The sequence below is a fragment of the Pristis pectinata genome, chromosome 34 (genome assembly GCF_009764475.1).
Source record: "Pristis pectinata isolate sPriPec2 chromosome 34, sPriPec2.1.pri, whole genome shotgun sequence".
Taxonomy (NCBI): domain Eukaryota; kingdom Metazoa; phylum Chordata; class Chondrichthyes; order Rhinopristiformes; family Pristidae; genus Pristis; species Pristis pectinata.
This window is the reverse complement of record NC_067438.1, coordinates 2591419-2617636: the sequence shown is the minus strand read 5'-3', so window position 1 is coordinate 2617636 and position 26218 is coordinate 2591419. Positions and strand designations below refer to the sequence as shown.

The 26218-nt window shown below is 46.0% G+C and overlaps 2 protein-coding genes across 2 annotated transcripts; both read right to left on the bottom strand.

Moving 5' to 3' along the window:
- Positions 1–4271: 4271 nt before the first annotated feature.
- LOC127585809 (zinc-binding protein A33-like) lies at positions 4272–13079 on the bottom strand. Its single transcript, XM_052043505.1, has 7 exons — positions 13008–13079; positions 11901–12470; positions 11712–11807; positions 11389–11622; positions 10439–10461; positions 10224–10342; positions 4272–4936 (listed from the first exon to the last, which is right to left on the bottom strand). The coding sequence occupies exons 1-7, from the start codon at positions 13077–13079 to the stop codon at positions 4404–4406; spliced, it is 1647 nt and encodes a 548-aa protein (XP_051899465.1). The 3' UTR covers positions 4272–4403.
- Positions 13080–19566: 6487 nt separating this feature from the next.
- LOC127585807 (nuclear factor 7, brain-like) lies at positions 19567–24216 on the bottom strand. Its single transcript, XM_052043504.1, has 6 exons — positions 23809–24216; positions 23628–23723; positions 23304–23537; positions 21599–21621; positions 21395–21513; positions 19567–20269 (listed from the first exon to the last, which is right to left on the bottom strand). The coding sequence occupies exons 1-6, from the start codon at positions 24214–24216 to the stop codon at positions 19734–19736; spliced, it is 1416 nt and encodes a 471-aa protein (XP_051899464.1). The 3' UTR covers positions 19567–19733.
- Between the last annotated feature and the right edge of the window lie 2002 nt (positions 24217–26218).

Sequence of the window (26218 nt, the reverse complement as noted above, 5' to 3'; positions counted from 1 at the left end):
CGGAGGCTAGGGGTGTGATCGGTGTTGTGAAGCGCACGTTTCCCAAGGTGCCGAATATTTCCATCATTTCCTGTTTTATCAGAATTTCAGCTTTTTTTTTATTTTCCCACCTGGAAAATCTGGGTGAAACTGCAAACAAGTCCGAGACTCACTTCAATGGGGATGTATGGTTCATTTCTGTATTATTTTTATTCAAGTGTCTTGATAATTACAAGCAGAAAAGTATTCAACTCTTCCTATCATTTTCTGCACACAGGTTTTTCAAGAGACACTCTGAGTAGTCAGACAGAACCCCTTGGGGATACCGGAGGGGGCTATTCTGAGATTCCGGAGAAATTCTTTGGCTGTCAGACTCTTCATAGTAGGTGGTGTGTGGACCCAGAGGGGAGTGGTCCGTGACTAGTGGTGTTCCGCAGAGATACGTACTGGGATCTCTGCTGTTTGTGATATATCTGAAAGACATGGATGAAAATACAGGTGGGTCAGTTTGTAGGTTCACAGTCGATACAACAATTGGTGGTTTTGTAGATAGTGCTGAATATTGGCAAAGCATACAGCGATATATTTGCAAATGCGGGCGGAGAAATGACAGACGGAACTTAATCCGGCTAAAGATGAGACCATAGAGTCATACAGCACGGAAACAGGCCATTCGGCCCAACTCGTGCATGCCGACTGTGTTGCCAGAGAGCTAGTCAAATCTGCCCGCTTTTGGCCCATAGCACTTGAAACCTTTCCTATCCATGTACCAATCTGGATGACTTTTAAATGTTGCTGATGCGCCCGCCCGTCAGAAGCCTTCCTCAATCTGCGGCAGAGATCACAAGATCACAAAACAAGGGAGTAGAAGCAGTCCATTCGGTCCATCGAGTCTGCTCCAAAGAAAAGGGAAAAAGAAATGGGGAATGGGGAGGAAAAAAAAAACTATTCTAATCCCAATTTCCGGCCTTATCCCCATATCCCTTGATACCCTGACTACTTAGATATCTATCTATCTCCTCCTTGAACGCCCCCACTGATCTGGCCTCCACTGGTGTACGTGGCAAGGAGTTCCACAAATTCACCACCCTCTGGCTAAAGAAATTTCTCCTCATCTCTGTTTTGAAACTGTACCCTCTAATTCTAAGATTGTGCCCTCTGGTCCTGGACTCACCCACCAAGGGAAACAGCCTAGCCACATCTACTCTGTCCTTTCCTATCAACATTTCAATTGTCGCTATGAGGTCCCCTCTCATTCTACAGTCCAAGAGCCGACAAACGCTCATCATACGTAAGCCCTTTCATTCCTGGAATCATCCTCGTAAATCTCCTCTGAACTCCAACGTCAGCACATCCTTCCTAAGATGTGGGGCCCAAAACTGCTCACAATCTTCCAAATAAGGCCTCACTAGTGCCCCGTAGAGCCTCATCAACACTTCCTTACTTTTATACACTATACCTCTCGAAATGAATGCCAACATAACATTCGCTTTCTTTACCACCGATCCGACCTAGTGGTTAACCTTTAAGGTATCCTGCACGAGTATCCCCAAGTCCCTTTGTACTTCCGTACTTTGAATCTTCTCTCCTTCTAGATAATTAATCTGCCTGCTTATTTCTGATTCCAAAGTGTACAACTGCACATTTCTCAACATTGAATCTCATCTGCCATTTCCTTGCCCATTCTCCTAAACTGTCTAGGTCCCTCTGCAACCTTCCTATCTCCTCAATACTCCCTACTCCTCCACCTTTCTTGGTGTCATCCGCAAACTTAGCCACAAAACCATTTATTCCATTATCCAAATCGTTGATGTACAAGGTAAAAAGGAGCGGTCCCAACACCGACCCCTGCGGCACACCACTAGTAACCGGTAACCAACCAGAACGAGATCCTGTTATTTCCACTCTTTGCTTCCTGCCAACTAGCCAATGCTCCACCCATTCTGCTATCCTACCCGTAATTCCATGACCTCTCATCTTATTAATCAGTCTCTTGTGAGGCACCTTATCGAAGGCCTTTTGCAAGTCTCAATACACAACAGAGGTTCGACAAATCCCGCAAGCAGAGCTGTCGTTGGTGTTACCTCAATGTGTTATTACTTGAACCAGCAAGAGAAGAGAGGGAATTGTGGCGCCGCATTTCACCGCGAGGTGAGTTTCGCGCTGGCCGCTGACCAGAAGGATTACGAGTTTTTATGGTCTCTGAGTGCAATAACACTGTAACCGAGTTTCCCAAACTTCCCCTCCTTAGTGTGAACAGCGTGTAAGCTTACACGACGTGGACTGGGATTTCACCTGATATCTGCACAGAAATGTTTACACTTTCATCATACTGAAATTTCATCATTATCGCCAATCTTCTTCTGGACAGAAATCTAATATCCTGACCCATCTTAGGCCCGTGTGTGACTCGAGGTCCTCAGCATATCTTGTTGACGCTTCAAGACCTTGACAATGCAAACAGCTAAATGTTATTTACGAAAACATTGCACGTTGATCTGACCAGTGATACCACATACCCGAAATGAATAATAACTAATAGGAGCGTTTGCTTATGCATAACCGCTGTTGATCACCGTTTGGGGCTCCAAGCTAATTTGAAGGTAATGAATAATGGGCGTGAGAAAATGAAGGTGACTCCACTTGAACCGAGGATGACCAAGGCCAGAATTGGAGGAGAGCAGAGATCATTCCCGGTATTGCAGCTGTTGGAGGAGGTTGAAGAGACAGGGAGAGGACGACGTCAGGAGGTGAATGGAATCCAATAACGAATATTTTAAATTCGGGATATAGTTTATACGGTAGCCATTGAAGATCAGTGAAGATCTGGTGACTACCAAGGAATAAGAGTTGCATCTAAACACATCCGCAGTTTATTTCTCACTTACTGGGATCCGGGAATGTAGCTGCTGCGTTGCCGGATTAGCGATCCAGAAATGGGGAAAGATTCATATTGCAACAACCCCCTTTAATCAACTGATTATGCCCTAAAGCACTTTACAGACATTTGACGACCACGTGAAGGGTGGCAGCCATTATAATGGTATGTAATCGACACACAGCAAGATCCCACGAATAGATGCCTGAAGCTGAAAATTTATTCGGGGCACATCGTACTGATAATCTTTTTTATCCCATTACGCTTCATCTCCTCGCCCAGATTCTCCGCCAGCCAACCCGTTGCCACAGCACCCCTCCGTCAAGGTGGGCAGATTACTGGAGAAGATTCTTAGTGTCAGGATTTATGGGCATTTAGAGAGGCAAAGGCTGATTAGGGACAGCCAGCATGGCTTTGTGAGGGGCAGATTGTACCTCACGAGCCTGATTGAATTCTTTGAAGATGTGACAAAGCACATTGATGAAGGTAAAGCAGTGGATGTGGTGTTCGTGGATTTTAGTAAGGCGTTTGATAAGGTTCCTCATGGAAGGCTTATTCAGAAAGTCAGGAGGCATGGGATCCAGGGAAACTTGACTGTGTGGATTCAGAAATGGCTCGCCCATAGAAGACATAGGGTGGTGGCAGATGGAGAGTATTCTGTCTGGAAGTCGGTGACCTGTGGTGTTCTGCAGGGATCTTTTCTGGGACCACTGCTCCGTCTCTCACTCACTGTACTTCTACAGGAAGGCTCAACGTGCTCTCCGTAACTTTATATTTGACTGGGCACATTGCAGACCTCGGGACTAAACACTGACTTCAGCTATTTCGGTGGATATCAGCCACTCTTTGTGTCTCACATTCCCGGAATTCAATGTTCTTTCTCTCTCTGCTCCTAATTTCCGAATTCATCGCTGCCTCTTGTTTACACCTCCCACAGATCACCTTTACCGTCCTCTTCCAATAAGTTGCACAGGCACTTGTGCCAATCAATAACATTCCACTGAACTCCCCCCAATCATAGAGCTTCTTATTTTTTCCACAACACTCCTCCCCATGTTTTCCTGAAACGTAAAACTTGCCTCAATCCCAACTCTTCCCAGTTACATTGAAAGGTCATTGACCTTAAATGTTGACCTTCCTTTCTGTCCACAGATCCGGACTGACCTGCTGAGTATTTACAGTCACTTCTAGCTTCATGAAAAAAGGTGTTTGAAAGGATTCAATCGAGCAACACGGTTGCCTTTTTTGATCGATTGACCCAGTGGACTTTAGGACTCAGGGGAGCAGGGAAGCTGAGGAATCGCCGCGCGCTGATACTACTGAATCCGCGGAGCCCGCGGGAAAGGAGATTGCTTCAATCTTTATATATTCACTACAGTACACATTTTTACTTCCACCGGTTTTATTTCGAGTATCATTAGGGTTTTACAATGCGGAATTTTGAGATTAAATGGGAGCCGTTCAGCTCCAACCTGTTGCCAACTGGGTTTCTGTTTTACAGTCCCTATTCCCTATTACTGACGCCGGTCCCGGGGACCCGACACTTCTACAGACTTGGAGTGGAACCGGAGCAGATTCTCAGCCACTCGTTTCCATCCACAGTCCAAAAGAAAGGATAACATTTCTCTGTGAATTTATTCCCAGTGAAGGTGTGGAGATGGGACTTGGTGTCCGCGCTGTAAAATGAAATTGTCCCTAACTCGTAACTGAGATAAACTCCCACCCTCCCGGGGATAGGACCGGCAGAGACACCGGATTCAGGGGAGGTGTTCACATAAAACTTGTCACCAGCCCGCTCGATAGCCCAGACTCCAGTCTCCGGTGTCAGTTCGACGCATTTCTTCCTCTGCACAGACTCTGCGGCGACTCCCAGACTCCACCACCGATTCCCCGCCACCTCCACCTCCCAGTAATGTCTCCCCGATGTGAATCCCTCCGATCCCAGCACACACTCCCAGACTGTGAACCTCTTCCCGGTGTCGGGAAGAATCCTTCGGGTCCCGGTCCATCTCACACTCTTCAGATCCGCAGACACCTCGAGCTCCGCATTCGCTGTTTCCTTATCCAGGGTCATGGAGACTGGCATGAGAAACAGAGATTTAAAGAGTCTCCTGAGGTCGGGGTGACATTCGGGTAGCGGGGCCCCGGGACAGGGGGAGAGGCCGCTCGGCCTCAGGCAAGTCGGGCGGCCAGTGGAAATCTTTCCCGGGGTTTCAACCAACTGCATCCCATGAATGACAAACTTCTCCCGAGATATTTTTCAGCGCAGATTTGTGGAGAGAGTGTTCGTGGAGATGAGAGAGAGAAGGATAAGTACGCGATCTGCGGTTCAACTCTTCGGGCACTAAGGTAGCTCAAGCTCTCCTTATGCCTAATACTCTCGAATACATAAAATGCTGGTGAACATCTCCAGCACCCTCTCGGAAGCCTCCACATGTTTCCTGTAACGCGATGACCAGAACTGCACCCAGTGCTCTAGATGTGTCCTAACCAAGGTTTGTACATTTGCAACATGGTTTTCCGACTTTATTACTCAACACCCTACGCGGTATGCCTTCTTTACCACGCTATCTAATTGTGCTGCCACTTTCAGGGAGCTATGGGCTTTCATATAAAGTTCTCACTGTATTTCAATGCCCCCAAGGGTACTGCCATTTGTTTTATACTTTCCTCTTGCATTAACCTCCCAAACAGCAACAACTCACACTTGCCAAGATTAAACTCCATCTGCCGTTTCTCTATACACATTTCCAACTAGTGTATATCCTGATGAAATCTGTCACAGCGTTCCCCACTGTCCACAACTCCGCCAATTTTTGGGTCGTCTGCAAACGTACTAATCGACCAACCTGCAATTTCATCCGAACTGTTTTACTTTATACACATCAAAAACAACTGAGGTCGCAGCACTGATCACATAGGAACACCACTGGTCACAGATCGCTTGTCATCATAACACCACTCCGCCACTTCTCTCTGTCTTCTACGTCCAAGGCAATTTTGAATCCAATCTACCAAGTCACAATAGATTCCATGTGTATTAATCTACTATGTCAGACCACCATGAGGAACTTTGGTGAAAGCTTTACTCAAATACACGTAGACGCCATCAACTGCCCTACCCACATCAATCATCTTCGTCACGTCTCAAAAACCTCAATCACGTTTGTAAGACATGTTCTACCCTGCCCAAAGGCATACTAACTATCCCTAAATCCCTATTCCAAATGCGAGTAGATCCTATTCCTACAACCTTCTCTCATAATCTCCCCACCATTAATGTTAATTTCCTGGTTTGCCTCCAACTCCCTTCTTCAACAGAGGAAAAACAATGGTTATTCTTCAGTCCCCTTAGAGCTCGCCTGAGTCTAAAGAAGATCTCTGTCAGGGCCTCAGCTATCTCCTGCCTTATATCTCTCAATAACCGGTGAGAGGCCTCGTCAGGCCCTAGGGATATATCCAACTTAACGTTCTTCAAGAGACCCAACAGTTCCTCCTTCTTGATGTGAACGTGCCGTAGAATATCAGCATACCCCTCCCAGGCATACGTTCGCTTCTTCGTCTTCAGTGGTCACACAAGCTCCTTAGTTACCTCTTGTTTAAAAAATGTACCTGCAAAATGCACTGAGACTCTCTTTAATCCTTCTCGTTAAGTACATTTCATGGCTCTTTTAGCCCCTCTGATTCCCTGTTGAAATTCTAACCAGAGTGGTGTGTCAGCAAAGTGGAGGGAAAGGTAGAGGTTTGGTGAATTAAATCTGAAAGGAAGGGTGGTATTCATATATTACCATATAAATTGGTGATATCTGTATACAAGTAGTGGGTTTTGGAGGTTGTGCAAGTAAACTCGAGCTGTGAAACTAAAGAGTTAATGAGTCTTTCTTGAAACTACGTAGTGAATCGCTGAGTCATTTGAATCAATCGTGATTAATGAAGAAGGGTAGTTGTTGGGCAAAGCTGTTGCTCGGCGTGTTTTATCATGTGCTGTATTGAATTGGAAACAACGTAAAGTAGGTGAGGAAGTTGCATTACTAATCGGAAAGAATGTTGCGGCTGCACTTAGAGATAACACCCTGGAGGGCTCATCCAGTGAAACAATGTAGGTAGAGTTCAGGAATAAGAAAGTTGCAGACACTATCATGTGGTTGTACAGTAGATCACCCAATCAACAGAGAGAGAGAGAGAGAGAGAGAGAGAGAGAGAGAGAGAGAGAGAGAGAGAGAGAGAGAGAGAGAGAGAGAGGAGAGAAGAGAGAGAGAGAGAGAGAGAGAGAGAGAGAGAGAAACAGATGTGTAAGCAGGTTATGGAAAGATGTGAAAACAACAGGGTAGTTATAGTGGATGACTTTAGTTTCCCCGATATAGACTGGGACTCCGTTAGTACTAAAGGGTAATATGAGGCAGAATTTGTTAGGTGAATCCAAGAGGGTTTCCCGTAATCTACCCAGGGAAGGGGCCACACCCTTGAATTCAGAAATAACCCTGTTTTAGTAATCGGACTTTCAGTGGGAGAGCAGATTGGGAACAGTGATCATAACTCCATACGTTTTCAGACAGGTCTGCACTATCATAAGACTGCAAGTGGAGAGGGTGTGGGACTTGAGCTGGGAAAAAAAACTAATCCCAGCAGGAGGTGGGGATAGCCTTGAACAGTGTTATTCTGCAATGATCAGTGCTGGTACCTCTATTGTTTGTGATATATGGAAATGATTTGGACAAAAATATTGGTGGGCCACAAAGTATTGCAGACGCCGCAAAAATTGGCCGACTTGTGGAGAGTGAGGAAGGTTGTCAAGGGATCAAACAGGATATAGACCAGTTGGAAATGTGGTTAGAGAAATGGTATGTGGAGTTTAATCCGGACAAGGGTGAAATGTTGCATTTTGAGAGGTCAAATGTAACAGCAAAGTATACAGTAAATGGCAGGACCATTCGGGGCACTGATGGACAGAGGGATCTTGGGCTGCGTCCATAGTTCCTGTAAGTGGCAACACAGGTATATAGCATGGTAAAGAAGACGTACTTACCTTCATGGTTCGGGGTGCCGACTGCAGAAGTTGAGAAGTCATGTCTGAAGCTGCATAAAACATTGGTTCGGCAACATTTGGAGCATTGTGTGCAGTTCTATTCGGCACTTTGCAGAAAGGATGTGGAGCTTTTGAGAAGGGTGCAGAACAGGTTAACCAGAACGTTGCTTGGATTAGAGAGTATCTGCTATAAGGAGATGTTGGGGGAAAAATTACATTGTTTTCTCTGGAGTGACAGAGGCGGCGGGGCCACCCGACAGATGTCTAAGAAATTAGAGGCATTTATAATGCAGATAGTCGGAGCCGTTTTCGCAGAGTGGAAGCGTCAAATTCCAGAAGGCATAGCTTTAAAGTGAAAGGCTGAAAGTTAAAAGGAGATTTACGTGGAAATCTTTTTTTAGACAGAGAGTGGTAGCTGCCTGGAACACGCTGTCAGGGCAAGTGGTGGAAGCAGATACAACAGGAACGGTTAAGAGGTATTTAGACAGTACTTGAACAGACAGGGAAGAGAAAAATGTAGACCGTATACAGGCAGATGGGATTAATTTGGATTGGAATTGTGGTCGGCACGGACATCTTGGGCCGAAGGGCCTTTTTCTGCGTCATACTATGACCATTGTACTATTTACCCACCCCTGATACATTAGTTTGACCCCTCCTGAACAGCAGAAGCAAACCTCCCTGCGAGGATATTGATGCCCCTGCAGTTCAGCTTCATCCGTACTTTTTGTGAAGATTGGGAGGGGAGAGTGGAAATCGCACCAGAAGCTGGGAGACGATAGCTGGAAGCGACAGAGGACTGAAGACGGTGGAATCTGATGAGAAATGAAGGTGGAGCTTGGAGCTTGGAGCAAGGGATGGAGGTGGGACAGGCAGATGGGAACAGTAAGGAGGATACACAGTGGGAGGAGTGTGTGGATAATGGGCAGGTGGAGAGGGCGGAGGGGAAAGAAACATAGTAATGGGGGTTACAGTGAGTGTAGGAATGACTGGGTAAATTAGGAGGAGCGAGAAAATGGAAAGAGGATGAGCAGTTTATTGGAAGTTGGAGAATTCAATGCTCATGTCGTCAGGTTGTAGACGACCCAGGTGGAATATGTGGTGCTGTTCCTCTACTTTGCGTTTGGCCTCACTCTGGCAGGCGAGGAGGCCAAAGACAGACAGGTCAGTTTGGTAATGGAGAGGAAAATTAAAATAGCTAGCAACCGGGAAATCCAGAAGGCCATGGCGGACGGAGCGCATGTTGTAGTCGAAGCAGTCGCCCAGTTTGCGTCTGGTCTCACCGATGTAGAGCAGGCCACATCCGGAGCACAGGGTGCAATAGATAAGACTGGAGGATTTGCATGTGAATATCTGCCTCACTTGGAAAAGCTGTTTGGAACCCTGGCTGGTGGTGAGGGAGAGGACAGGATTTATACCTCGCGGTGACAGGGCAACGTACCTGGGGAGGGAAAGGGGCGGGTGGGGAGGGGTGAGCAAACCATGCAGTTCCGGAGAGAGTGATCCTTGCCTAATCCAAAGAGAGTGGGTAGGGGAAGATGTAGCTGGTTGTGGGATCACTTTATACGGTGGAAATTGCAAAGAATCATGTGCTGGGTGTGTAGGCTGATCGGGTGACAGACGATGAGCTGGGAAACTGTACCCCTGTTCTGCCTGAAGGGATGGGGTGAGAGAAGATGTGACGGTAATAGAGGAGATGCAGCTGAGGGCTCCAGCAATAATAGTGGCACACCAGAAAACCCGGTTTTCTGAAAAATGAGGACTTCTGTTATGGTACATATGTGGCGGAGATGGAGGAACTAAGAAAGAGAAATGACGTCCTTACAAGGGTGAGAGGAGGTGTAGTCAAGGTAGTTGTCGGAGTCAGTGGGTTTGTTACAGATGTCGGTGGATCATCTGACTCCCGAGATGGAGACAGATGAATCAAGAAAGGGGGAGGGGTGTTGGAGATGCACCACGTGAGTTTGAGGGCGGGGGAGAAGTTGGTAGCGAAGTTAATGAAATTGACGAGTTCCGCAGGGCACAGGAAGCGGCACCAATGAAGTCGTCGATGTTGTGGAGAAAGATTTGGGGAGTGGTGTCGCTTTTGGAAAATGGATTGCTCGAAGTAGCCATCGAAATGGCAGGCATAGCTTGGGCCTATGCGAGTGCCCGTGGCTGCACCTTTAATTTGGAGAGAGTGGGAGGAGTCCAAAGAGAAGTGCTGCTTTGCAACAGGTGGGTTTGGTGCCTGAGTGAAATTGCAGTTCCAACTTCGTCCATTATTAAATACCTTAATTGCACCTAATAAATACTTAAATATTCCTGATAAATCAGACAATGAACTTGTTTACGCTTTACCTCGCTTCATGCTATCAAAACTTTCTCTCAGCATTGCGTTCAACAAATAGGGGTGATCAAATTTTCCAACATCCAGGGCACCGTCTGCTACCGATAATGTCTGGTCATCATCACCAATCCTGCAAATAGTGAACATTAAGCAAAGATTACATTCAACGTCAACGATTTCCTGAGTTATTTTCCTAAATGTTGCAGAGTTTCAGTAAAGATCTCACCTGCTATTGCGATGGATTTCTTCCTGAAATATATAAAAACACAAAGGTCAATTGATTGATACTGATCTTCCACATCCTCACAGCAGGAATTTCAACAAAATAATTACCATCGGCTGAAATTCTCAACCCTCACTGCTGCTGACACAGATATTGCCCAAATATTGCAGAAAGGATACACAACCGAATGAGTAAGTAGGGGGAATGCTTATGATAATTTTGCCGTATCTGAGAGGATGCCCCTTAGAGGAAAGACTGAACAGGCTGGTACATTGCCTCGATACGGTGACAACGTTGGTCAGAGGGAGGAATAAATATTATGAATGGATTTGATAAGGGGGATGTTGAGAAAATATTTCTACTACTGGGGAAACAGAAGTCTTTGAAAAATTGTGTGATTTCGTAAGAAATTCAGAAAAAGAATGTGTAACTCGCTCCCCCGGGATAAACAGACGAAAACTGAGGGGGTAAATGTAAGGTGAAGCTGGATAAACACGTGAGGGACCATGGAATTCGGGCTTTGTTGATGGTGAGGTGAGTAGGGTGCAGAGCAACGAGGCTGAGAGGACAGATAGTCTGAGATGTAGAATGGAACCTAATTCTCTGCTCAACATAATTGAAAACCAAACAACACAAATTACACCGAAATGGAAAACAAAGGCTGATGGAAACCGGATGTAGATGATACATCACTTTGTGTCACACCCTGGAATTCAACGGTGGTTCGCACTCACAGACACGATCCCCACACACCTACCCCACTGGACTCATACACGGCATGTTGAAAGCAAACTGCTGGAGGAACTGTTGCAAGGTCTCGATCCGAAAGTTCAACCATTATTGGCCCGCAGACACGCTGCTTCACCGGCTGACTTCCTCCAGAAGTTTGTCTTTATTTTGCTGAATTATTGGGAAAAGCTGCATTTATTTCAAACTAAAATGTAATTTCTCACCTTCAGAAAGATCACACTGTCTGTTTGGTCGATCCGTTCCTGAAGCTTTGAGAGCTCCACCTGAATAGAATTTAAATTCCCTTGAATCTCTCGGAGATTTTTCTCCATTGGATTTAGAACCCTCTCTTCTTCTTCCCTGAGATCTCTGAGTAAGCGCTGCTCTTTCTCGGTGAGAATCTGGTGCAGTTCAGCAAATACAGATGCAATGTGGGACTGGAGGTTGTGTGACTGTTCCTGTCAGATGAAAGTTAATAACTAATATTATCGAGCATGAAAGGGAACACAACGACACAAGACTATAAAACTAAAACTGGAGATCTCACCTGAACGTCAGAAATCTTTAGCTTCTGTTGTTGCTTCAATTCCTCCATCGCTGATTTCTTTTCAGTCAGCGATTCTGACGCAGATTTCAGCTGATCCTGGGATTAGGTTTGAAAATAGGGGAATAAAAGAGTTAGGCAATTAAAAAAATATAGCGAGTAATAATGTGATGAACATTTGTTTGCTTTTACCTTGCAGATTTCAACAGCTTCTTTAACCGGCAGGAGGCGGTGCTCCCTGTGTTCCGGCGCAGCCGCGCAAATCACACAGATCAGTTTCTTGTCCGTTTCGCAAAACAGCTTCAGTTCTTCCCAATGTTCCTCGCAGTGAAGTTTACTTTCCTCCTCTTTCGGGCCCAGGTTTAGGTTTCGAGCTTTCTCAGAAAGACTTGCTAAGGCCAGATTGACCATGACCATGCGGTCGACTAACTCCGTTCTGCATTCTGGACAGGATTTTCTCTCCGCACTTTCCCAACATTGTGTTATACAAGAGCGACAGAAGTTGTGCCCGCACTCTAGTATAACCGGATTGTTGAAGAAATCCAGGCACACGGGGCAAATTACGTACTCGGTTAAACTCTCGACTTTGTCTTTGTACGCCATCTTAACGCGGCATTCCTGATTCAAAATCCTTTCACTTTCGGCGATTTGCTGAACTCCCGCGGTACCGTAACTGTCCACTCGGAGCGCTGCAATACTGGGTGGATGAATGCTGCACCAAACAGAATGGGTTTGCTGCGAGTGCTCGGGGTTAAGCCTCCCCTGCAGTATTCAAACAATTTCAGAAAAGCAAGTGCTTGATAAGGCATTGGTCAAGTTGAAGCGGGAAGGAAGAGCGTCGGGCTATCTAAGGAATAATAGAAACGGACTGGGAATAAATCAAGTTATCCAGAACTTGAGTGTGAAATGATGGTTAAAAATAAATTTAGCGCAATTGCTGGAGAAATCATATCCGTAATAAAATAGGGGATCTGGGTACAATATTATGTTGCAAGGTGACAGATACAATGTGGATTACTGGGATGTGGCTGCAGAAAAAAAGAGGGCTGAAAATTATATGTCACTGTGTGGAACACATTTAACTTCTCGGTGAAAGGGTCCTCATTTTCACTGCCCATTTTAGGACGAAGCTGCTAGATCTCATCCCTGTGCGGCCCAAATCTAATGCAAGATTTGTCTGTCTCTTGTTCTAAATCGGGCACCCAAGTGCAAATGATTTCCCTTTGCGTGCCCAGTATACCTCTACATCCACAGAGAGTATCCACACTGGAGCATCTTGGCCGATTGCCTGACACTGACCATCAGACCGCTTTGACAACAGCGGCTCGGTCCACAGGACCGGTTTAGCCGGTCGTGAGTGAGCCATTGCATCGTTGTCCAGGATGGTGGACGGTGCTAGCACTGAACCTACTCTTACTGAGTGTTTCCCTGGAGCTAATTTAAAGTTTCTTGTGATTTATGGAATTCCCAGACGATGGTGGCTTCCTCGAGTGTCACGCGTCACTGAGATAACAGCTGACGGAGCGCTGGTGCGTACAACCCTTCCGGGGAGGGGAATGAGCTTCACCGTTGATTCCATCAGCGTTATCGCCTCCCGACCTCACCATCAGCTTCTCAGTGCAACCGCTTTCAATGCCTACAATCCAAGAGACCTTGCCAATTCCGGCTCCTTGATCAACCCCACTTCACATTCGTTAGATCTTTGCTCTCACTTCAATAATTTTTGTCAATTACTTCCCTTCCCGTTCAGTATCACGCTAAACTACAGCGATTTATCAACACGGATGGATATTTTTAATGATCCCTTAAGGGTATTCGGGTCTCGCTGGCCAGTACACCAGGTAATACCCTTCCCCAATTGCCCTTAAGTTGTTTGACTTCGACCTTGAAAGGTTACCCACATAACTCGAGTCAGGCAACGGGCCGGGACCGGGAAAGACAACAGGTTTCTTTACAGGTTTCTTTCCCTGAAGGACATCAGCGAACGGTTGGAGTTTTGTTGGCGCCGATCCTGGTCACACTTGCTAACGGTAGTGCAGCGGTTAGCGTGATGTTTTACAGCGCCAGCGACCCGAGTTCAATTCCGGCCGCCGTCTGTTCGTTCTCCCCGTGTCTGTGTGGGTTTCCTCCGGGTGCTCCGGTTTCCTCCCACATTCCAAAGACGTACGGGTTAGGAAGTTGTAGGCGTGCTATGCTGGCGCCAGAAGCGTGGCGACACTTGCGGGCTGGCTCCAGAACACTCTACGCAAAAGATATATTTCATTGTGTGTTTCGATGTACATGTGACGAATTAAGATATCTTATCTTATTTACTTAACGAACTGAATTCATTCTGCACTGTTGGGTATGAACTTTTGGTACTCAGTCCAGGCCGATGCATTTAAGTCCAGTAGTTTTACCACTCTACCCCCGTATCCACCAAACGGTTCCAGAGCATTTTTTTTCCTGATGACAGATGAGTGAGCATCAAAATAAGCATTCCGATGCTTGAAGTGAGACAAGTGAGGAGGACTATGGTAATCGCAGGTCAATCACTTCAACTTCAGGACATCACTGCTGGAGTTTGTTGGTGAAGTCATCCTCAGCTGCTTCATCCTGGACTTACCTTCCATCCTCAGGTCATAATTGGGGATGTTCACTGGTAATTTCACAAAGTTCAATACCTTTTCTTCCCTCCTGAGGAACAAGACAGCCGAAGACCCGCATTATTTACACTAATTCATTGCGAGATCTGGTTCCCTTTGGGCAGTGTAACACATATTATCTCTCCCAAAATGCCCTTGAAAATGGTGACTACTCGGGTGAAAAATCTGGGGCGTTAAATTCCACATTTGTTTAACACATAAAATGAAGCGATTTGGCCCACATAGTCCACGCCGCCTCTCTGAACAATCCCGTCAGTCCTATTTTCCTACTTATTTCGCGCTAAGCCTGTTCCCTCTCGCTCCTTCCCTGTCACTAACTTTCACTGGAGGTAAATTATAGTAGCAAAATAGCCTAACAGCCTGCAGATGATGGTGGAAACTTGAGGTCCCGGGGAAATCCACGCAAGCATAGCGAGAACGTGTAAACTCCACACCGACAGCGCTCTGGATCAGAATCAACGTTCCTTACAATGCAAGAAACAATCTTCTGGAGGAACTCAGTCTGTCGAGCAGCATCTGTGGGAGGAAATGAATTGTCGACGTTTCGGTTTGAAACCCTTCATCAGGAGTTAGATTGTTGCTCCGGATTCCAACATCTGCAGTTCCTTGTGTCTCCTTTCGAACAATGTCTTGGATTGATCAAAGTACTGCACCGTCAATGACGTTATTTAAACGGTATTCGCGGTTTATATTTTTTTGCCAGTCCCTCAGGATCAAGGATGACTTGGTTCCGCTCCATGTGGGTTACACTGGTGGGACGAAGGCGTCTATCGGGGCAGGTGGGTGGTAGATTGGGCGTCGATGTACTTCTTTCGTCTTTTTTTCTTATTTCAAATATATATTTTATATACACGGTGTGAGTGCTTTGGTCCACTGAGGCATTGAATGCAAGTGTTGGGACGTCATGACACAGTTGTATAAAACGTTGGTTAGGACGCACTTGGAATATTATCTGCAGTTCTGGTCACCTAAAAGATGTGATTAAGCTCAGGAGGGTGCAGAAAAATTCACAGGGATGTTGAATGGATTGGAGAGCTTTAGCTATAAGGAGAGAATGGATAGGCTGGGCTTGTTTTCCCTGGAACGAAAGAGGCTGAGAGATGACATGATGGAGGTGTATAAAATTATGAGATGCACTCACAGGGTAGATCTCCAGTGTCTGTTTCACATGGTAGCGGTGTCTATAACTAGAGGGCATAGGTTTAAGATGAGGGGGAGGATGTTCAAAGGGGACCTGAGAGATAATTTTTTTCACACAACGAGTAGTTGGTATCTGGAGTGAGCTACTAGAAGAGGTGATAGGTGCAGAAATGATAAAACATTTAAGAAACATCTGAATGTGTGGTTGTTGAGCAAAGCAAAGATGGATATGGAACTAATGCAGGCAAGTGTGGTTGGTATCGGTAGACAAGATTACCAGCAGAGACGTGATGGGCCGAAGGGTCTGTTTCTATGCTATACAACTCTATGACTCAGAAGGAATATACAAGTAAAAACAGTACATGGTTTTCTATGTATTTATAGTGTCTTCCAGTCGATAACTTAGGTGTCATCAAGTCCACACATCCATGGTGTTGTCAAGTCAATACACGCGTAGTGTCATCGTTAATACATTTTATAATGCCACTGATGTTCCTCGTTGAACAATACCTCATCAAGTGCTTGAGATGCTGTTAAACAGGACCAAGCCCCTCACTGTCCTGTGGCAGGAGGAACTTAGATTGCATTCCTTCCCCACAAATCCTTTGCCGTGGCTGCTCCGAGTTTAAGTGCATCCCTCAACGCGTACTCTTGACGTCTGGAAGGTGCCAGTCGGTGGTATTCTCAGACGGACATCTCGTTGCTCTGGAAGACAAGCAAGTTTTGGGCAAATGAAAGTGCTTTGATGATCTTACAGGAGCATTTCATGTTTGGCAGATAGTGGGTCCCTTGGAACAGTCTGAATATCAGAGTCTTCAACCATCCATTTGTAATAATCCTACATTAATACTCTGATAGTATATTTTTAAATCTCCGCACATTCTCATTAACTTCTTTCAGATTCTACATACACCTACACACAGAGAGCAACTTATGGTGTCTAACTAACCCATAAACCCGCAAGTCTTTGGGATGTGGGAGGAAACTGGAGCACACAGGGGTACTCACGCGGTCAGACCGAGAACGTGTAAGCTCCACATAAACAGCACCCGAGGTCAGGATTGAACCCAGGTCTTGGCGTTCTTAGGCAGTGACTCCGGTACCTGAGCTACTGTGTCACCGGTATTTGTTGGGATTCACCATGTAACATCGTGGTCTTTGCACTCTGACTTGTTCCCGGGGACAGACCCTAACTAACGTTAACTGCTGGTGGAAAGTTTTCAATTTAGGGAAATCGGAAATGCTGAGTATCAGCTTAGCAAGTCTTCCATCATTCTCTGGGCTGGCCTGCTTTTAAGCCTAGACAACTGCAATATGGTTGAAACTTAAATGTCCTCTGAAATGGCCGAGAAAACCATTCAGAGGCCAATAAGGGATGGACAATAAATGTTGGTCCTGCAGCAATACCTACAACTTGTAACAAGAAAATCTAAAGTATATGTGGCGAATCTATATTTAATTTAGGTGAACCGATTAACTTAATTTGTGAATGAAGTCGAACAGGTTATTATTAATATGAAGCCATCGAGTATCGGAGCCCAATTATTTCTCTTGTGTATGAATGAAATGGACCGTTAATTCATTATCAAGTGGTCGAAATCTCGCTGCTCAGGGAGCTCGACTAGCACCTGGTCTTCAGCGGTTAAATATGACTCAGCACCATCTGCTCAATGGCTTTCGAAGTGGACACTAATGCTGATATTGGCGGCGGTACCCACATTCCACTAAGAAACCAAAATAAATTCTCTCCCTCGTTCTATTCGCGTGTTGCAACTTTTCTGTCTCAGTTCTCCCTGCAGTACCGGTTTCCAGCAGCAGGGGGCGCCTGCACCGTGAATCTCCACCATCCCTTTGCCTCTGCAGATGCTGCTTGTCCGGCTGATTTCTCCCAGTAGTTTTCAATTGGGGCCTCTCAATATTTTACTGACATTAACATTTGCAAATGGTCCGACGGAAAACAATCTGTTTCTCCCACCTTCAATAGTCCAAAGATGTACATTAAGATGCTGATCATGCTGTAAACTCTCAGTGGGAACGCTGCCCAACTACTTTGCAGGGAAGTTGGATCTGCAACCACTTCATTTGGCATAAACGTACATAACAATAAGCCGACGATTTCAGTTATGTATAAGGACACGTATAAGAATTCTCCTCCCCACTTTCTGCCTCCTCGCTGCTTCGCCGGCCACATTTCAGGGCCCGGCTCCCTCTGCGCTCCGCCTACCTGCACTGTACCCCCACTGATATAGAGCGACAACCTGTGCCCAACAGTGCCGTGCCCCAGAATTATACAGGGATAGTCCTGTGCCCATCTGTCCAATACCCTAGTCTAAAGAGTGCCAAACCTGCACCCACCAGAACTACACTCCAATACACTCCAATCGCGACAAACCTGTGCCCACCAAGACCGTACCACCTTGCTCTAGACTGAGAGTCCTGTACTCAAAGGTAATATACCCCAGTTTTATACTGTGACAGACCCGAACCATCCGTATTGTATCCATTTTCCAGTGACAAACTTGATCTTTCGCACGGAATACATGCAGATCTGGAACTAGAGACAAGGTTGTAACTGCGAGAAATCCAGAGATTGGATCAGGTCCGCGATAATTTAACGGACCCAGTTATCACATCATTTTCGATTACATCAATATTCTATGCTGGTGCTGCCTTTGGACAGAGGTCGTATGTTTCCTCGCCCTTCGCTGTCAAGTTCCAACCTGTTCTCACTCTCACCTTGTCCATCTCTGCCCTCTTTATCAATTTTAGCCATGCCAGCAACCAGCTGTCACTACAAGCCTGCAGACTCCTACAACATCTAAGAATGCACTTTCTCCCAACCTGCTTCTTGTAAAGACTCCATTGCATTTTCCTCGTATTTCCATCTCCGCAATATCTGCTCGAATAAATCCTACTTCCACATCGGCACTTGTGACATGCCTTCTTTATTCCTCAACCATTGTTTCCCCTCCACCACGGCAGACAGGACACCAACCACATCTGTTCTATTCTGACCTCTTTTCCTTTCCAGTTACCCACTGCAGATTCTCTTGACCTCATCTTCCACCCCACCAGTCCGCATATTCAATACATCGCGTTCCTTATTTCCCACCAGATTCAATGTGTAAACACAACCTGATGCATCTTCCTTAACTCTTCTTTCAGCGTTCTGAAGGGACAATTCCCTGCGCCATGCTCTGGACTACTTCTCCTCTCCAGTGATATCTAAATCCTGTCATTTGGCGCCTTCCCATGTAATTGCAGCGAATGCCACACTTTACCTTCTGGTTCCACCTTTCCCACAGATTAGCAAGTGCAACACTCCGTCCACGTGTGCAGAAGAAGAGTGCTCACAACGAGCCCTCCTCTGTACTTCGGAATGCAAATCCAAATTTGGTAACCATTTTGCAGAACCCATTTGTTGAGTCTGCAAGGTTACTCTGCGTTTCCAGTTACCTGTCACTTCAGTTCACCATCTAACACCCAGTGTCTCTAACATTTACAACAAGTTTCAAAGTACCTTCAATGAGTAGAACTTAATTTTGGGACTGAGCACATTGCAGCCTTCAACACTAGCAGTGAGTTCAACTCTTTCAGATCGTCGGCCATTCCTTGTATCTCATACTCCCGGGATTCAGTTCTTTCTCTCTCTGATCCGTCCCTCCTATTTACACCTCCCCCAGACTAATCTTTACCTTCCACCTCCAGTCAGCATCATTATCACTTTTGTCAATCACATTCTCTGGTCTCCACCCAATCACAGAGCTTCCCATCGGGTCGTTCTGCTACTCCCCACGTATCCCTGCAACGTAAAAATCATTCGCAACTCTTCCCAGTTCGGACGAAAAGCCACTGGCATGAAATTTTGACCCTGTTTTCTGTCTACAGGTCCTATCAGACTTGCTGAACATTTCCAGCCTCTTCTATTTTTATGGGGAAAAAAAGTGGGTGTCCGCGGAGCCCGGGGGAGGAGCGATTGTTGCAAACATTATATTTTCACAGAAGTATTTCTGTTCCGTTGACGGATGCAGTTAACGCGTTAAAATCATTGGGTCGAGAGAGCTGAATGCAATTACATTTTAATTTTATTGTTTCGACCGGTTTTATTTCCGGACCCATTAGCGTGTTACAATGCAGTATTTGGGGATTAAATGGGACCCGTTCCGCGCCAAAATGGGACCAGTTCTCCCCCACAGCCCCTGAGCCACACTCTTGACGCCGAATCTGGGACCCGACGCTTCTACAAATCCGGAACGGAACCGGAGCAGATTTTCAGCCACTGGTTTACATCTCCAGTCCGGAAGAAAGGATAAAGTTTCTCCGTGAATTCATTCCCAGTGAAAGTGTGGAGAAGTGACTTGGTGTCCGCACTGTAAAACGTAACTGTCCCGGACTCGTAATTGAGATAAACTCCCACCCTCCGGGGGATTGGATCGGCAGGCAGACGGGATCGAGGGGAGCTATTCACAGAAATCCCGTCATCCCACCACCGCCCGATGGTCCAGAATCCATTCTCCGGTCTCAGTTCGATCTGTTTCTTCTTCTCCACGGACTCTGCAGCGACACCCAGACTCCAACCCCCATTCCCCACCACCTCTACCTCCCAGTAATGTCTCCCCGACGTGAATCCCTCCGATCCCAGCACACAAGACCAGAATGTAAACCTCTTCCTTGTGTCAAAGAGATCCCTCCGGGTCCCGATCCATCTCACCCTCTTCCGATCCTCAGACACCTCGAGCTGCGGATGCGCTGTTGCCACATCCAGGGTCACAGAGACTATGGGGAGAAGCAGAGGATATTAGAGAGTCCCTGGTGTTCGGGGGAGACTCGACCAGCAGGGAACACAGAGAGAGAGATAGACCGTGAGCATGCAGGTGGCGTTAGTTTTGATTGGCATCGGGGTTTGCCCAGATATGGTGGGCCGAAAGGGCTGTTCCTGGTTCGTGCTGTATTCTATGATCTATGGTTCCCGCGCACTTGCCGCGCTAATTTAAACGCTCCCGATTCGCACGAGCAAAATCCCTGCGAGGATATTGGCTCCCTTCCAGTTCAGTTGCAACACGTCCTTTTTATTCAAGTCCCACCCTCCGTGGAAGAGAGATGAATGATCCATGTACCTAAAGCACTGAGTCTTGCACCAGTTCCTTGGCCACGTATCTACCTGTGCTCTGTTCCTACTTCTTGCCTCGCTAGCACGTTGTGTACCTGCATATGCCTATATCTGTGTGTCTATGCCGGTGTCATTCCATGTGTGCATATTAGTTGGCGTAATTATCAATGGGTTTGTGTATACTGATTATCTGCGAGTATGTATTGATATTTATTTCGTATTCTGTATGGCTATTTGACTCTGGGTATTAATGAAGGTGTGTTTCATTTCTTTGGATTTGTCAAATAAATTCATTAAATGGGTCTGAAATGAATGAATTCCAGTTACAGAAGGAAATAAGGGTTCAAATGAATCGGCTCTAGCCACAACCTTCCAATTGTCCTTGCACTCGCTTGTCAAATGGGAGTGTTTTCAGGACATTGAACTTGGCGTCGAGGTCGACGCTGGTTCGTCTGTTCTGTCTTAGTTATGCATGTCCTGGCTTGAGATCTCGTCGTGTGAGTGGGATTTCCATTCATGGCTGAGGCTGTTTGCGAAGTGTAGATGGGTTCAGGTTGAAGAGATCTTCTAATCACCAGTGTATTGCGTGCATTTACCTCCTGTGTTGGCTGTGTCAGGGATGTAACATATGCAGACGATTATGTGACAGTGATGTTTTATATCAGGTGTGTTTAGTGCTGGAATGAAATCACTCCTTTTCAGTACGTGACTAAATATAATATAATTATATTACATACAATTAATATTTAAAAATCTCCAATAAATCAGAAAAGGGGCGTTTCTAATTTTACCTCGATTAGTGCCATTAATCATTTCTCTCAATTCTCTATTGAAGAACAAGATGTGATTGAATTTTCCAACCGACAGGGCACCGTCTGCTACCGACAGCGTCTGGTGTTCATCGCTAATGCTGCAAATATTGATCAACTGGTTAGAAGATCAACAACAACGATTTTCCAAAACGATGCAGTGTTTCAGTAAAGAGCATTTCCTACCTCCTCTCCTGACAAGCTTCCTCCTGAAATACATAAAAACATAAATTTCAGTGGATTAGACCGTCCACATTCCAACAGCACGGAAAATTCCCAACTCTCCCTGCTGCTGACGCACAGAGAGAACGGATACAGAATTGCGAGGATAAGTACAAGGGATGTTGACGATAATTGTTCCATAACTGAGCAAATGCAACTTACATGAAAAACTGAACACCTCCGGGGATATTATTTGGATAACATGACAAAGATGAACGGAGAGAGGAATTTCGATTGCGCACGTATTTGAGAAGGACGATCTAGAGAAACTATTTCTATTGAGCAGGAGATCAGAACTTTGAGAAAAAATATGTGATTGATTCATTAACATATTGTAATAACTTCAGAAAAAATAGTGTGGAACTCGTCCCCACAGGAGAACAGGTCCCCTTAAAGATCAGCATGGCCGTATGTGTGTGGGAGCGAAGGAAAGGGCTATGATTTTTTAATGAGTATTTCTCGTCAGTGTTTGCTGTGGAGTAAACGACGGAAGCTAAGAAAATTGGGGAAATAAGCAGTGATGTCTTGGGCCACATACGAATTAGCAGGGAGGACGTATTGGAGGCCTTAAAGTGCATGGAAGTGTATAAATCCGCATGGCCTGACCTGGTGCATTCGCGCACCTTATGAGGAAGCTAGTGAAGAAATTTCAGGGGGTTGGGGGGCCCTGCAGAGGTTTTGGCTTTATCTCTGGCCACAGATGAGGTTTCGGAGGACTGGAGAGTGGCTGATGCGATACCATTGTTTAAAGAGGGCAGCAATAACAAGCCAGGAAACTACAGGTCAAAGAGTCTGACATCGCCGGTGGATAAATTGCTGGAGAGGTTTCTGAGGAACAGGATCTACCAACATTTAGAGAGACCGGGTCTGATCCGGGACATCAGCGCGGCTTTGTACAGTAAGTAGGAAGTCTTGTCTGAAAAATCTCTTGAGTTCTTCGAGGAGATACCAAGAGAGGAGATGAGGGTAAGTCAGTGGATATTTTCTATATGGACTTTATCAGGGACTTTGACTTTGTCCCTCATGGCAGGCCAGTCTGGAAGGTTAAGCCACATAGGATCCAGACGGAGATGGAGAATTGAATTCATCGTTAACTCAGTGCCAGCAAACAGATGGTGATTGTCGAGGGTTGTTTCTCTGACTGGAGGCCTGTGTCTGGTGGTGTGCCACAGGGGTTGGTGCTGGGATCTTTGTTGTCTTAATTTATATACCCAATTTGGACGTGAATGTGGAAGGTATGGTCAGTAGATTTGAAGATTATACTAAAATAGATGGTGCTCAGATAGTTTAGAAGGTCATGAAAAATTACAGGGTGATATTGATCAGCAAGGTATGTGGGCTGAGGGTTGGCAAATGGCTTTCAATCCAGATAAGTGTGAGGTGTTGCATTTTGGAGATCAAACCCAGGTAGGACTTTATGGTAGGGCTCTGAGGAGTGTAATAGAACAAAGGGACGGAGGGGTGCCAGTGCAGAGTTCGCTGAAAACGGCGACACGGGTAGAGAGGGTGCTAAAGAAAGCGTCTATCACGCTGACCTTCATCGGTCAGGACACTGATTATAGGAGCTGGGAAGTTATGTTTCCACTACTACTGCATTGATTTTTAAATGTCACCCACCATTTTGTGATTATGCGTTTGCACTGACCCTGTCTGAAATGTAATTTCTCACCTTCAGAAATATCACACTGTCATTTTGATCCATCTGTTCCCGTAGCTTTGAGATTTCCTCCTGAACAGAATTCAACTGCTTTTGAATGACTCGAAGATTTTTCTCCATCGTATTTAAAATCTTCTCCTCGTCTTCCCTGAGATCTCTGAGTAAGCGCTGCTCCTTCTCAGTGATAATCTGGTGCAGTTCAGCAAATACTGATGTGATGTGGGACTGGAGGTTATGTGACTGTTCCTGTCAAATCAAAGGTGAATATTAATATTGTCGATATGCAAGAGGACAAAGCTACACAAGATCAGTAAAGCAGTGAGCCGGAGACCTCACCCGAACGCCAGAAATCTTCTGCTTCTGTTGGTGCTCCATTTTCTCTATCGCTGATTTCTTTTTTGTGAGAGATTGTAAGGAAGATTTCACTCGAGCCTGGAAGTGGGTTTCAAGCTCAGAATTTAAAAGTTAGACAACAACCAATTAACTGATCATGTGATCAAAATGCGTTTGCTTTTACCTTGTAGGTTTGAACGGCTTCTTCAATCGGCAGGTAGCAGTGCTTTTTGTGTTCCCGCGCAGCTGCACAAATCACACAGATCAGTTTCTTGTCCGTTTCACAAAACAGTTTCAGTTCTTCCTGATGTTTCTCGCAGTGAAGTTTCCTTTCCTTTTTCGGATTCAGGTTTAGTTTCCGAGCTTTCTCAGACAGACTTGTTAAGGCCCGGTTTACTCTGAGGGTGCGGTCTGCAAACTCCTCTCTGCATTCCGGGCAGGAGTTCCTCTCCTCTCTTTCCCAACACTGCGTGATACAGGAGCGGCAGAAGTTGTGTCCGCACTCCAGTATAACCGGATTGCTGAAAAAATCCAGGCAAATGGGGCAAATTACTTCCTCGGTCCAACTCTCCACCTGGTCTTTGGAAGCCATCTTAAATCACAGCACTTCCTGATTCAAAATCCTTTCACTTTCAGGGAGCTGCTGAACCCCTGCAGTACCGCTATTGTCCACTAAGCGCGCTGAAATACACAGTGAACGAATGCTGAACGATGTAGCGCTATTTTGCTGCAAGTGTTCGGGGTGAAGAGTCCCTGGCACTTTGCAACTAATTCCATAAGAGAACGCGACTGATCGCAGATGAAGCGATTCCGAATAATACTGAAACGGAAAAGCGGATCATCGAGCAGTGGACGGAGGGACAGAAACGGACTGCGAATAAATGAGGTTACCCAGAACTATGATATCTTTATTAGTCACATGTACATCGAAACACATAGTGAAATGCATCTTTTGCGTAGAGTGTTCTGGAGGCAGCCCGCAAGTGTCGCCACGATTCCCGCGCCAACATAGCATGTCCACAAGTTCCGAACCCGTACGTCTCTGGAATGTGGGAGGAAAGCGCAGCACCCGGAGGAAACCCACGCAGACAGGGGGCGAATGTACAAACTCCTTCCAGACATTGGCCGGAATTGAACCCGGGTCGCTGGCGCTATAAAACGTTACGCTAACTGCTACACTGCCGTGCCTTTTAGGAGACTCTTAGACACATGAATGATAGAGAAATGGGGGGCTATGTGGGAGGGAAGGGTTAGATAGATCTTAGAACAGGATAAAATGTCGGCACAACATTGTGGGCCGAAGGGCCTGTACTGTGCTGTAATGTTCTATGTTCGATGTTCTAACATCACTCTGGACGATCGTTCGCCACACGCTTTGCAGATGTTCAAGACGGCTCTTGCCTACTGTCTCAAGTGCAGTCGGAGTAGACAGTGATACTGGGATTGCCGGCGGTGCCCACATTCCGCAGCGAAAGAAAAATAATTTCCCTCTCTTGTTCCATTTGGGTGTTGCAGCTTTTGCTGTCTCCAGTTCTCCCTGCAGTATCGGTTTCCAGCAGCAGGTGGGGTGCCCGCACCGTGAAACTCCAAAGATCTTTATCCCCCAGCCCTTTTGCCGCCACAGACGCTGCTTGAACCTTTCCGTTCTGCAAGCAGTTTTCGTTTCGCGATCTAAGGATTTTTTAAAAACCTATGTTTTAATCACATTATTTAAATCTGGATTACCAACACATATAAACGGTTGGGCGAAAAAAAACAATTTGCTTCTTTCATCTTTAATGATGCAACAATATATATTTACATGCTGATCACGCCGCAATCACTTGGTGGTAACGTTCCCCAAATGGTTTGCATGGAAGTTGAATCTCCAGCCGAGCCATTTCGGATGCAATAACCGCATATAACAATAAGACCATGATTCTAATCATGTTTAAAAACGCAAGTATTATTTTTCTCGCCCCACTCTCTGCCTGATCATGCAGTGATTAGCATATAGCTTTACAGCGCCAGCGACCCGGGTTCAATTCCGGCCACTGTCTGTAAGGAGTTTGTACTTTCTCCCCGTGACTGCGTGGGTTTCCTCCGAGTGCTCCGGTTTCCTCCCACATTCCAAAGACGTACAGGTTAGGAAGTTGTGGGCATGCGACTTTGGCGCCGGAAGCGTGGCGACACTTGCGGGCTGCCCCCAGAACACTACGCAAAATATTTATTTCACTGTGTGTTTTGATGCGTATGTGACTAATAACGATCTTATCTTATCTGATCTTATCGTGCGCTACGTTTCTGTGGCTCCTTTCCATTGTGTCAGCATTAAGCCCACCTGTATCTTACGCTAGTGTGACAGAGAAATTGCAGAGAATCGTGCACACAGCTAAGTCCATCAAGAAAACTAGCTTCTCTTCCATGCCGCTTGTCTGCCTCGGTAAAGCAGCCAGCATAATCAACTACCCCACCCAACCCCTAGATTCTCCCTTCTCCCCCCTCCCATCGGGCAGAAGATACAAAAGCCTGAAAGGACGCGTCACCAGGCTCGAGGACATATATGAATGGCTTGCAAGACTTAAGTGTTTCCCTGTATCTCGGTACGTGACAAT